This window comes from Bos indicus x Bos taurus, chromosome 26 (genome assembly GCF_003369695.1).
Source record: "Bos indicus x Bos taurus breed Angus x Brahman F1 hybrid chromosome 26, Bos_hybrid_MaternalHap_v2.0, whole genome shotgun sequence".
In the NCBI taxonomy this organism is placed as follows: Eukaryota; Metazoa; Chordata; class Mammalia; order Artiodactyla; family Bovidae; genus Bos; species Bos indicus x Bos taurus.
Window position 1 is genome coordinate 16,172,824 of NC_040101.1, and position 14,754 is coordinate 16,187,577.

Here is a 14,754-nt window from a genome sequence, read left to right on the forward strand (position 1 = left end):
TGAATTTCATATATCACATCACCATAGAAAAGTCACAGACAGCAAAATATTATTTTGCCAAATTTGGGCAACAAGGAAACTATAAGGAATTATTTAAAGCTTCATAAACTACCAGAGAATGTGCAACAGCAAAAAAAGAAAGGTATTTATCTTTCATTCTCTTTAATTTTCTATTGCATTGTACCTCAGCTCTACAGATGTATAATGTCAGCAACAAAAATAATATGAAATAACTGAATTAATCTTAAACCTAGCAGAGAAGTATGATTCCCAAAGGGAAACATATTTCTGAAAGCACTCTGCCTGTCGGAATAATAATAACTTATTTTAATTTAAAACAGCTTTTAGCTAATAGAGTTATTCAAAGGTTCCTTTTGCCTATGTCGGCAAAAAAATTAAAATAATACTTTGGGTAATCTTCATGACATTATATTCTTGGATTATTAGATATGCACCAAAGCACAAGCAATAACAGAAAAACAGCGATAAACTGGACTTCATCAAAACTGAAAACTTTTGTGCCTTTAAGAACACTGTCTAGACAGTGAAAAGACAGCCTATACAACGGGAGAGAATATTTGCAAATCATATGTCTGATAAGGGCCTCGTAACTAGAATACGGGCTTCCCTGGTAGCTCAGTGGTAAAGAATACGCCTGCCAATGCAGGAGAGGCAGGTTCGATCCCTGGGTTGGAAAGATCCCCTGGAGAAGGAAATGGCAACCTGCTCCAGTATTCTTGCCTGGGAAATTCCACAGACAAAGGAGTCTGATGGGCTACAGTCCAGGGGTCGCAAAAGAGTTAGACAGGACCTAGCAATTAAATAACAACAATGACTAGAATATATGAAGAACTCAGAATTCAACAACAACAAAACCAAATAATCCAAATAAAAAGTGAACAAAGGACTTAAACAGACATTTCTCCAAAGACATACAAGTGTGAAACAGGCACATGAAGAGACCAAAAAAAAAAAAGAACAAATATTTGTACACCCATATTCATCGCAATATTACTTATAATAGTCAAAAGATGTAAGCAACTCAAGTATTCAACAGATGAATGGATCAAAAAATGTAGTATACATATACAACAGAATATTCAGCAATAAAAAGGAAGGATATTCTGACATATGTTAAAACATGAAAGAACCTTGAAGACGTCATGCTAACTGAAACAAGCCAATCACTCAAGGACAAATTCTGAAAATTCCACTTATCTGAGGTATCTAGACTAATGATATTCAAAGTGACAGAAAGTAAAAGAGTGGCGGCCCAGCAATTCCTCTTCTAGTTGATACATAAAACAACCAAAAACTTGAAATCCCCCCCAAAAAACATGTGCAGTAATGTTCTCAGTAGCAGTATTCACAATAGCCAAAAAGGGTGGGAAAAAAGCAATGTGCATCAATAAATAAATGGGTAAAACTACTGTGATACATGTATACAATGGAATAATATTCATCAGTAAAAAGGAATGAAGTACTGATAGATACTACAACAAGAATTAATATTAAAAATATTATGGCTAAGTAAAAGAAGCCAGGCACAAAGTCACACATTTTATAATACCATTTATATTAAATATTCAGAACAAGTAAATACATAAAGCAGCTTAGTGATTGCCAGGGGCTTGGAATACCTGCTTAATAAATATGATATTTTCTTCTGGAGTGACAAAAAAAATTTGGAACTTGATGGAGCCGATGGTCACACAATATTATAAAGGAACTAAATGCCACTGAATTGTAACCTAAAATGGTTAATATTATGCTATGTGAATTTGACCCCAATTTAAGAAAAACCCTTTAAAAATGGGGCTATGGATGGAAGCAATATATAAATAACAGGAAAATATTAAGCAAATTACTTCACAAAATCCCCATGCACTGTTATATAGGCATTAAAATAATTTGGAGAGCATAAATAAAATAACTTTTATAAAAGTAAATTAAAACAATTATATATAAATATTTGAAAGATTGCAAACACATAAAAATTGCAATGTAAAAACAAAAAACAAAAAAAACCCAGAGATGGTTTTTTTCCTTAAAGGCATGGAAACAAAGCATTTATATGTGTGTGTGTGCATGTGTGTGTGTATGTGTGTGTCTGTGCTCAGTAGCTCAGTCATGTCTGACTCTGTGCTGTCCATGGAATTTTCCCGTCAAGAATACTAGAGTGGGTTTCCCTTTCTTACTCCTGGGATATTCCCAAACCAGGGATCAAATCTGTGTTTCCTGCATGGGCAGACAGAATCTATCAGCCACACCACCTGGGAAGCCCTGTAACTAATCATTATCTATCTAATCTATCTGAAATACATTTTTTGTCCAGTGAAATTTTTGGCTAAAGAAAATTTAGTAGTAAAAAGCGTTGGAAAACAGGATGGTTCTTTTTACTCAACAAACATAAAATAACAAAATATAATACTATGATTATAATAGACAAGCTCTGAATTTTTTGGATTCCATTGTACAGATATCTCCTGCAGCTTCTTTACACATTGAACACAGCACTAAGCTGTGGCTTTTGGCTAAGGGTTCCTGGATCCTCCCTGTTCACATTAACACTACTTCTGCATTGATAGTCAAGAGTTAGGTCTAAGAATCAGATTTTTTTTGCCTGTTAGTAGCAGTATAATCTTGAGCATTTTACTTAACTTCTTTGTATATCTGGCTGTACCTAAAAAGGAAGCAATTGTGATTCCTCCCTTACAGTTGTCTTGAAATGAGACAATGAATATAAGCTATGAGTACAGTACCTCAAGCACAGAAAATGTAAGTGTCAACCAATTCATGTATTAGAGCCTCAATCAGGGCGCAGCAAAATTTCCATTCAGCAGAAATGAATGGAAACCCGCTACCGCCAGTTTCATTGACTCTAGGACATAGCTCATCATTCTGTCTTTCTCAACTCTGAGTGTAAACGTGAGTCGTTTGGGCAGACTTAAAGAACCAAGAATCACCCTAGGACCTAACCTAAGAGATTGATTTCATTATTTTAGGGAGTGGCCTATACATCCATATTTTTAAAAAAGCTTTCCAGGTGGTTTTAAAATGCAGGTAGTATTAAAATTTTTGTCTAGATCAGCCCTAGGCCCAGTTCTCTCTAAAGATTCTGCATCTTACCACAGCTTTTCTGTGAGTGCTATTCAGACACTCTCCATTTAGAAGTAGAGTAAAGATTTAAGGAACAAGGACCAACTTAGAAATGAAGGCAGTTATTGAAAAATTACAACTTGAAAGAAATTTTTTTAAAGAAAGACCAAAATTTCTTTTTCAAAAAATAGGAAGAAAAAAGTAGCAAGACAGAGAAAGAAAACAGATAAAAGGATTTCAGGATCAAAAACCTGCGATGGTAATAGTTAGCACTTACAATGCTCTTGTAATGTACTTTAATTCCTATTACATGTGCCTCCATTACACATGATCTCACTTGATCTTTACAACAATCCAATGAAGTATTATCATTTCACTTTTACATATGAGAAAAATGAAGCACTCTCTAAGGTTAAGTGAATTACCCAAAGCCATACACTTAAACAGTGGCAGAGCTGGAATTTCAGCCAACAACTGATTCCAAACCCATTCTCTTAAACCTTATGCTATATCACCTTGTCAAAAACAAACAAAAACTTACCAGAAATAAGGCATACACAAAATCTTTATTTCTTATTTCTAAATTAAAATGTAAAGTGATCACTTACTATTATTAAAAATAAGTTATAAGCAGTGATTTTTTTTCCAGAATACTGAGATGACACATAATTTCTAAATTTGTCTGTATTTGCTAAGTTTCCTATAGCAAATATGTATTCATTTTCAAATAAGAAAAAGTAGGAGTTTCTAAAAGCAAGTATATCACAGAATTTTTATAGTTCATAGCCCTCAATAAATACATACTATCTTCCAAAAATGCTCAATGAAAAAAACTTATTTAATAAAATATATTTTCCACAAGGGGCTCATCTTTCTTAATTTTCTTTCCTATAGTAAAACTACATTGAAGTGAAAGAAAAAATAATTACCTGTACACTGTCCTCCATTGGTTGGATCTCCATAATAACCTGGCATGCAGTCTTGACACTGCTTTCCTGTGGTAAGATTTTTACACTGTTCGCACACATTATTATTGATGCAAGTGCTATGTCCATTACACTGGCAAGCTAAAGAAAATAGTAAAAAAAAAAAAAAAAAAGGTTGATAATATCTACATAACAATATCAAGTATTACTGCCACAAAGACAAAGAATTTATTTTACAATCTGAATGACAGCAAAGTACAAATGGCATTTCCCAAGTGTTTTTTCTTTATTTTTTAACATACATCTCAAAATATTAACATGGGATAAATTTTGCCTATGATCTGTAAAACATAACGGCTAAAAATTAAAGTGAAACATAAGAGTTATAGCTAAGGAGAGAATGAAAAGTCAAAGTGTTATTTGCTCAGTCATTCGACTCTTTTCAACCCCAGGGACTGTAGCCCACCAGGCTCCTCTGTCCATGGAATTCTCTAGGCAAGAATAATGGAGTAGGAAGCCATTCTCTTCTCCAGGAGATCTTCCCAAACCAGGGATCAAACCCGGGTCTCCCAAACTGCACCCAGATTCTTTACCATCTGAGCCACCAGGAGGGAATACATTTTAACATAGTCCTTAAAGATGCATGTGACTGTTATGTCTATTAAGTTAACACAAGAATAAATAACATAGCTCTGATAAAGATGCTAAAATGTTTCATCTGTCCTTAGGTATAATAAAAAAGGATCAATAAACACAGAAAACTGTGTGATGCTAAGGCCTTACTTCAAGAAAATACATCAGTGTAAAATTTAACATAGTACTTTTAAATTAATTTGTATAAATGTTTATCTTCTTGGGCAAGAAAAGCTTCAAGGCTTACTAGAAATTTTACTTGAAATGTGAACTAAAACAAAGAAATTTGAAGCATGAGATATTTTATATCTTGATATCAGATCTAATATATTTTCATATTAATATTACAATAGAATTTTAAAATTTCAGATGAGAAGTAAAGTTTATATATGAAAGCTCCTGTTTATTGTCTATTGGGGGCATAATATTAACTTCGGTAACTTTTTGTAGAAACATCATCATCATTTTCATCATTATTACAACTATGCATTTAATAAGCGCCCTCACCTCAAACCAGTAAAGCCACTATTATTAAATCAATTGCAATAGTCTGTGCTGTTATCTATTCTGCTTTGTCAGTTCACATACTGCATCAGTTTTCTTAAATATTGTAACTACTACCCCACTGCAAGATAGAACACCAAGTAGTATATAAGAATTACGTAATTTAATCCTCACAACAGTTTTGTATAGAAGGTACTATTCTCAGGATTGTTTCCAAGATCAAGAAGCCGGGATTAAGCAACACATCTAATGAGTAGCAGCAACCAACACACAATCAGGATGTATGAATCAAAGATCAGATATTAAATTTCATACATAGTCTATGTAGAAAATTTGAAACTAAGAGGGAAATCCCAAGAGACTAGGTCATCAACATGAGTTAACATCAAAGGGTAAAGAAAAAGAGTAAAAAAATAAATACCTATATATTACAGAAATTTTCAGAGGCATAATTCTACTATAACATAGTATAAAAATGGCATGCAGCCATCAAGGAAAAATGTACAATAATCTTACTCCTAAAAAAACTGAGAGAATTACAATATAGTTTTCAAACTTTATATTATAAAACAGCTTGGAGAAAATTTAGTAACAAGAAAACCATTCATAATAAATTAAGTAAAATAAGAAATCAAACACTGTATCTAAGTGAAGTGAAGTGAAAGTTGCTCAGTTATGTCTGACTCTTTGTGACCCCTTGGACTATACAGTCCATGGAATTCTTCAGGCAAGAATACTGGAGTGGGTAGCCTTTCCCTTCTCCAGGGGATCTTCCCAACCCAGGGACCGAACCCAGGTCTCCTGCATTGCAGGCGGATTCTGTACCAGTTGAGCCACAAGGGAAGCTTCCCACAAGGGAAGCTACTGGATTCAGTAGCCAACCCTTCTCCAGGGGATCTTTCTGACCCATATCTAGAATGACCACACTTATGTTTTGAAATGTATAAATATGCCCATGGAAAATGGTGGTTATCTTTAGTAAGATTTTTCTACATCATCAATTTTCTACTATAAATTCATATTACTACTATAATAAGAAAAAATAATGATAAGAACTTTAATTTTTTTAAATTGTGCTTACATTTTTAAGTCATTTTTTATAGAAAATTTTATGTAAGGCCACTAGGGTTGATTCACTCAGGTAAAAAAACAAAATTTATTGAGTTCTTACTACATGTAAAGTATTATCTGAAAAAGTCAGAATAAGAGATAGGTTACTACAAGTATTTTTATGAAACCCCTGGCTACATTTTTTTCATCAGAAACATAAATGCCTTAACTTCTGAATAAAATTACTAAATTTAGTAATCTCATCTAATATCCTCCTCAAAGATTACCAATGAAATAATAAGAAAACTTGCCAGTCTGATGTTGTTGTTGTAGTTGTTCAGTCTCTCATTTGTGCCCTACTTTCTGTGACACCATGGCCTGCAGCACACAGGCTTCCCTGTCCTCCATCATTTCCCGGAGCTTGCTCAAACTCATGTCCTTGACTTGGTGATGGCCATCCATCTTGTCCTCTGTCATCTGCTTCTTATCCTGGCTTCAGTCTTTCCCAGCATCAGGGTCTTTTCTAATGATTTGGCTCTTCATATCAGGCGGCCAAAGTATTGGAGCTTCCACTTCAGCATGAGTCCTTCCAATGAATATTCAGGCCTGATTTCCTTTAGGATTAACTGGTTGGATCTCCTGCAGTCCAAGGGACTCTCAAGAGTCTTCTCCAACACCATAGTTCAAAAGCATCAGTTCTTCAGAGCTCAGCTTTCTTTATAGTCCAACTCTCACATCCATACATGACTACTGGAAAAACCACAGGTTTGACTAGACGCACTTTTATTGGCAAGGTGATGTCTCTGCTTTTTAATACACTGTCTGGGTTTGTCATAGTTTTTCTCCCAAATAGCAAGAATCTGTTAATTTCATAGCTACAGTCACCATCTGTAGTGATTTTGGAGCCCAAGAAAATAAAGTTTGTCATTATTTCTATTGTTTTTTCATCTATTTGCCATGAAGTGATGGGATCAAATGCCATGATCTTAGTTTTTTGAATGTTGAGTTTTAAACCAGTTTTTTCACTCTCCTCTTTTATCAACTGGAGAAGGCAATGGCACCCCACTCTTGCCTGGAAAATCCCATGGACGTAGGAGCCTGGTAGGCTGCAGTCCATGGGGTCACTAAGAGTCGGACACAACTGAGCGACTTCACTTTCATTTTTCATTTTCATGCACTGGAGAAGGAAATGGCAACCCACTCCAGTGCTCTTGCCTGGAGAATCCCACGGATACAGGAGCCTGGTGGGCTGCCATCTATGGGGTAGCACAGAGTTGGACACGACTGAAGTGACTTAGCAGCAGCAACTGCTTTTATCAAGAGGTTCTTTCATTCCTCTTCAGTTTCTGCCATAAGAGTGCTGTCATCTGCATATTATCTGAGGTTATTGATGTTACTCCCAGCATTCTTTATTTCAGCTTGTGCTTCATCCAGTACAGCATTTCACAATAATAAGTTAAATAAGCAGAGTGACAATATACAGCCTTGACATAATCCTTTCCCAATTTGGAACCAGTCTGTTGTTTATCTGGTTCTAACTGTTGCTTCTTGACTGGCATATGTGTTTCTAGGAGGCAGGTAAGGTGGTCTGGTATTCCCATCGCTTTAAGAATTTTCCACGGTTTGTTGCGACCCACACAGTCAAAGGCTTTAGTGTAGTCAATGAAGCAGAAGTAGATGTTTCCCTGGAATTCTCTTGCTTTTTCCATGATCCAACAGATGTTGGGATGACAACTACATAAATAAAACTAGAAAGTAGAAACCTACTATATCTCTTGGAATTAAAGGAGGACTTCTGGCATAACGCCACTCAACTGTAACCTTCCTAAAAGTGAGAAGTTCTGAAGGCAGCTCTGGGTTATGGTGCAATCAAGAAGCATATCATTGGTAGCCTCCATACTGCTGCTAGAATGTGATACGGCAAAGTCTAAGGTTCCAAGTAATGAATATACCATACAGAAGGCTGATATAATTTAGACCTAACTGCTGCAAAATTTCCAGAAAAAAAAATATATATGGTCATTCTTGCAGTTTGTAACTAGTATTGCAAAGAAGGCATGTGATAGAGAGCAGGACCCAGGAGTAACAACTGTATCAAACATACAGGAAAAGGATACACCACGAAACCTAGGACGATGCTCTATTCTCCACTACCATCGGCTTGTTGGATCAAAGGGAAATGTAAGCTTGTACCTAACAGTTCTTCCAGGATCCACTGTTACTTGAACAGTTCTAGTAACAATTTGGTTCTGTAACATGAGTGAAACTAAAGAGAAGTCATCCATATTGTTTTGTTTAAATTTTAAAACTAGTCCAGATGGCTCTTCACATATATACATACAAACAGAAAAAAACTCAAAATAGAACATCATGAAAAATACATTTGATATGCAAATAAAATACATAGTTTTGAAAAATATGTGTTCTCTAAAACAGATGTAAGACATTAAAAAATATATGCTTGGCATTCTCAATAAAATTCAAAAAAATACACACAGAAAGTCAAGACTAAAATTTACCCAAAAGTTTTTTTTCAAAACATAGTCCTTTAAAAGAAAAGGGAATTATTATTGCTAAAAATAAAACTGGGATTCAAAAGAAGAATGTTAAAGAGAAGCTGGAGCTAGTGACAGAACTTTACTAAACATGGGACTAGGCAAGCAGAGCTAGTGGATTTGGGTTTCAAAACCCAGATGACCAGGAGATATAATCTCCGGCATACTTAAGAGATAACCTGAACCATATTTATAATGCTTAAAGCCTTCAAGTGTAGCCTCTCTCTGTGTAAAAGGTACTGCTGCTGCTGCTGCTAAGTCGCTTCAGTCATGTCCAATTCTGTGCGACCCCACAGACGGCAGCCCACCAGGCTCCCCATCCCTGGGATTCTCCAGGCAAGAACACTGGAGTGGGTTGCCATTTCCTTCTCCAATGCATGGAAGTGAAAAGTGAAAGTGAAGTCACTCAAGTCATGTCCGACTCTTAGCGACCCCATGGACTGCAGCCTACCAGGCTCCTCCATCCATGGGATTTTCCAGGCAAGAGTACTGGAGTGGGGTGCCACTGCCTTCTCCAGTAAAAGGTACTAAAATACACCAAAGCCCAAAGAAGCAGAAAAGAACATTAAGTCCACTGGCATATTGCATAGAAGACAAAAGTCACTTATGAGAGCCTGTGCCAATCAGATGGGTTGGGTTGAAATTCACATTGTCTATATGGTAGAGAAACCTCAACATTAAACAACAGTATTAAAACCTGCTCTGTAAATAAGAAAAGCCTCATGCAGCTTGCAAAAGCAGTTTTAAATGACCTCTTGAAATATTTCTTCAACTCAGGTCACACAAGTATGTCAGGCTCTGCAGACCATGGAATCTCTTCACAACTACCATTGCTGCCTTTGTAGGGCAAAAGTAATCACATACAATATGCAGACAATTGATAATAGCTATAACCCAGTAAAATTATATTCATAAAAATAGGCAATCAACAGGTTTGGCCATCAGACCTTGGTCTGCAAATCCTTGATACAGAAAAAAAACAACAACACTTACTGAATTAAACCTCAAAATGAATAATTATAAGCCGCATAAAGAAGAGTCAGGAAAAAGAGAGGGAGATAATAAAAATGAGAACTGACACCCTAAGAATTTGAGTAAAAGGACAGTTACAAGACAATAAAAGTATTCAAAACAAAAGCAAAAAAACTGAGAAAACCAAGTTTAAGGAAGTAAAGGTGGGTATTACTAGATTACAGTCTCATCAAAAAGAAAATATCAAAAAATATAAAAATTATAAAAAATAACTAATGGAAGCGATAAAAACAGAACAATAACTGAAATGAAGGACGTCCCTGATGGCCCAGTGGTTAAGGCCCAATACTTCCAGTGCAGGGGGCACAGGTTCAATCCCCGGCTGGGGAACTAAGATCCTGCATGCCATGCAGTGTGGCTAAGAGAAACAAAAAGCAAACAGAATTCTACAAATACTGGGGGGAAAAGGCATTACAAAAACTGAAATGAAAATATACTACAGAGAGAGATTCAACAGTTAATCTGAACTGTCAGAAGAATTAGAAAATGTGAAGAGAGATCAATAGAAACCATGTCAGCTGAAGGACAGAGAAAATAAAATGAAGAAAAATGAACAAAGCCTCAGTGGGAAACCATGAAAAGAGCCAATCTATATGTAATGGGAATGTCGGGGGGATAGGAAAGAGACGAAGGCTAGAATTTACTTGAAGAAATAATTCCTTAAAAGTCACCAAATTTGATAAAAATATTAATCTACACATCCAATAAGCCTGAATATTCATTGGAAGGACTGATGCTGAAGCTGAAACTCCAACACTTTGGCCACCTGATGAGAAGAACTGACTCATTTGAAAAGACCCTGATGCTGGGAAAGACTGAAGGCGGGAGGAGAAGGGGACGACAGAGGATGAGATGGTTGGATGGCATCACCGACTCAATGGACATGAGTCTGAGTAAACTCTGGGAGTTGGTGATGGACAGGGAAGCCAGACGTGCTGCAGTCCATGGGGTCACAGAGTCACACACAACTGAGCAACAGAACTGAACCAAGAAGCCTAATGAACTTTAACCACAATACATATGAAGAGATTGACAAATACATTATAATAAAAGTGATGAAAGGCAAAGACAAGTAGAAAATCTTGAAAGCAGCAGGAGAAAATATTACTTCTCACTTACAAAAATCCCAATAAGATTAATAACTAACTTTTAATCAAGAAAAATGGAGGTCAGTAGGCATTAGAATAATATATTCAAAGTTCTCAAAAAAAAAAAACACATAATCAACCAAAAATTTTCTACCAACAAAACCATTTCTCAAAAATTAAAGCCAAACATTCACAGATAAACAAAAATTGAGAGAATTCACTGCCAGGAGATATACCTTACAAGAAATACTAAAGCAAGCTCTTTAAGGAGAAAGCATGTGATACAAGACAGTAATTTAACTCCACAAAATAAAACAAAGAGCACCAATAACATAACTGTCATTATAAAAGAAGGTAAAAACATGTATTTTGTCTCCTTTCTTCTTTTACCTGATTTTTACAGGTTGCATTTTAAATGATATAAGGGTATTATTAATAACAGCACAGAGGAAGTGCATGGGGAAAAAAAATCTATATTGCTCTAAGGATATAATGTGGTACTACTGGATGGTAACACAGATTCACAGGAACAAATGAAGAAAACTAGAAACGGTAAATACAAAGATTAACGAAAGCTAAAAGTAAATACTCATCCTCCTTTTTTCCCTCAGATTCTTTAAAAGACATGAAATTATATAAAGTGATAACTGTAAAATGTACTCTTTGGTTTGCAACATATATCAATGTAATATATATGACGATACCACAAAAAGAGAAGAAATTAGACCTATAAAAGTAATATCATTTTATCTCACTGGAATTATGTTAGCATAAATGAAGCATATTTTAATAAGTTAAGATATATAAAGAAAACCCTGGAGTAACCACTAAGACTATAGCTCATAAAATATAATGAAAAAGTTATTAAAAAGTAAAATGCGATATTATAAAATATTTACTTACTGCAAAATAAATACATGAAAAGTGGAAGAACCAAATTCATCATATACAGGGGAAAAATAACATAAATCAAATTACATAAAAAATAACATTAAATGTGAATAGATCAAATGATTCAATCAAAAGGCAGAAAAGACAGACTAGATGAAAGACAAAGAGCTAACTATGTATCCTTTACAGGAGACACATGTAAATATTTACATACAAACAGCAACCACAAGAAAGTTGGGATGGCATTTAAATGTTACCAGAGATGAAGAGGGACATTTTATAATGAAAAAGAGGACAATCCATCAATAAGATATAAAAATTGTAAACATACATGAATCTAACAACAGAGTCTTAAACAACATGGAGCAATCACTGCCAGAAATTAAAATAGAAATAAAGAATTCAACTCTAAAAATAGTGGGAAACTTCAATACTTCACTTTCAATAGTGAATAAAAGAACTAGACAGATGATCAGCAAGGGATTAGAAGACTTAGAAAACGCTATAAACCAGCTGGACCAAATAGAAATAAATTAAAAAATCCATTTAACAACAGAATATACTTTATTCTCAGTTACACATAAAAAACTCATCAGGTCTTAAACCTCAAAAAATTTAAAAGGACTGAAGTAATATAAAGTATGTTCTCTAACTACAACTGAATGAAATTCGAAATGTATGGAAAAACCACAAATTATGGAAATTAAGCTACACATTTCTAAGTAACAAATGGATCAAAAACAATCCTAGGAAACTTAAAAATTACTTTCAGGTAAACTAAAATAAAGTATAACATACCAAAAATCTTACAAGATGCGGCCAAAAGACTGTTCAGAAAGAAATTTATATTGTAAAAGCCTTCATTCAAAAACAAAAAAGGTCTCATATCAACCTAACTTTGCACCTTAATAAACTAAAAAATTAATAGAAAACTAAACTGAAAGCATGCAGAAGAAAGGAAATTAATAAAAATCAGAGTGAAAATAAATAAAATGCAGAGCAGGAAAAGAATAAAGAAAATTAATAAAGCCAAATACAAACTGTTCTTTGCAATGTGCAACAAAATCAACAAAGCTTTAGCTAGACTAACAAAGAAATTTAAGAAGACACATTATTAAAATCAGTAATGAAAGATGAGACATACTACTGATAAAGACTGGGAAGAAAGACTGTAGGGAAACACTATGAGCAGCTGCATGTCAACAAAGCAGATAACCTAGATGAAAGGGGGAGATTCCTAGAAAGATACTACCAAGAAAATATGCATAGGCTTTAACAGTAAGGAGACTGAGTTACAAATCAACAAAGTGCCAGAAAAGAGTAGCCCAAAAGCAAGAGGCTTAGCTCAGAAATTCTACCAAACACTTTAAGGAGAATTAACAATTATTCACAAACATTTCCAAAACACAGAAGCAAAGCGAACTTAACAAACTAGGAACAGCAGGCAATTGTTTTAACCTGATAAAGGACATGTATAAAAACTTCATAGCTAACGTCATATTTAATGGTGAAAGACTGAAAGCTTTCCTTTTAAGGTCAGGACCAAGACAAAATCGTCCTCACTTGTCACTTCTAACAGCAGTGTACTGGAGGTTCTGGACAGGGCAATTAGGCAAGAAAAAGAAAAAAAAAGCAACCAGATTTAAAAAGAAGAAAACTAACTTTGCTTGCACATGACATAATCTTGCATACAGAAAACTAAGAAATCTATAAAAATTATTTAATCTACTGGAGATCAGCCCTGGGTATTCTTTGAAAGGAATGATGCTAAAGCTGAAACTCCAGTACTTTGGCCACCTCATGCGAAGAGTTGACTCATTGGAAAAGACTCTTATGCTGGGAGAGATTGGGGGCAGGAGCAGAAGGGGACGACAGAGGATGAGATGGCTGGATGGCATCACTGACTCGATGGACGTGAGTCTGAGTGAACTCCGGGAGTTGGTGATGGACAGGGAGGCCTGGCGTGCTGCGATTCATGGGGTGGCAAAGAATCAGACACGACTGAGCAACTGAACTGAACTGAACTGAATATCCTCAACAATGTTACAGGTTTTTTACAGAGAAATCAGTTTCATTGTATTGATATACATTTACAATGAAAAATTTGAAAATGAAGTTAAGAAAACTACAAAATATCATTGAAAAAAGTTAGTGAAAAGGCTTCTGTATTCATGAATTAGAAGACTTCATATTAGGATAGCAATTCATCCTAACTGATCTGCATATTCAATGCAAATTCCAAAAGACTTCTTTTTCACAGGAATAAACAGCAGGTCCTAAAATTCATACTGAGAAACAGAAGCCCAGACTAGGCAAAAAAAGTCTTGATAACAACAGAGTTAAAGGTACTGACACTTCCCAATTTCAAAACTTATTTCAATGTCTTAATAATCAAACCATGCATCACTGTCATAGGGATAGACATATAGATCATGAAACAGAATTAGATACAGAAATAATACCATACATCTACGGCCTATTGATATTCAACAAAGGCGTCAACAAGTTTAAATGGGGAAATAAGAGTCTTTTCAACAAATGGTGCTGGGACAGCTTGATATTCACATACAGAAGGATGAATTTGGACCCACACTTCACAACATATAAAAATTAACTAACATGACCAAAACTTAATAACTAAAATTATAAAAATGTTAGAAGAAAATATAGATATAAATCTTCATGACTTTGGATTAGGTGACAGTTTCTTAGATATGACATCAAAAGCTTAAGTAACAGAAAAAGATATACTAGACACCATCAAAATAAAAAATTTTTAAAAACCGTGTCTCTGTGTACCCCAATGTTCATCGCAGCACAAAGAATACATTTGAATCAGTTCTAATGAGGTGGATGAAACTGGAGCCTATTATACAGAGTGAAGTAAGACTGAAAGAAAAACACCAATACAGTATACTAACGCATATATATGGAATTTAGAAAGATGGTAACGACAACCCTGTATGCGAGACAGCA

At 34.9% G+C, this 14,754-nt stretch overlaps 1 protein-coding gene across 6 annotated transcripts in view; it reads right to left on the bottom strand.

Annotated features, from left to right (window-relative positions):
* Positions 1-14,754, bottom strand: part of ATRNL1 (attractin like 1) — an 805,870-nt gene that overhangs the window by 580,385 nt on the left and 210,731 nt on the right. For 5 of the 6 annotated variants that reach the window (XM_027529449.1, XM_027529446.1, XM_027529448.1 and 2 more), the window contains one exon: positions 4,029-4,166. In XM_027529449.1, coding sequence (XP_027385250.1) covers positions 4,029-4,166 — 138 coding nt within the window. Of the gene's footprint in view, positions 1-4,028; positions 4,167-14,754 lie in introns of those variants that run through there. The other variant, XM_027529451.1, reaches the window with a different exon arrangement.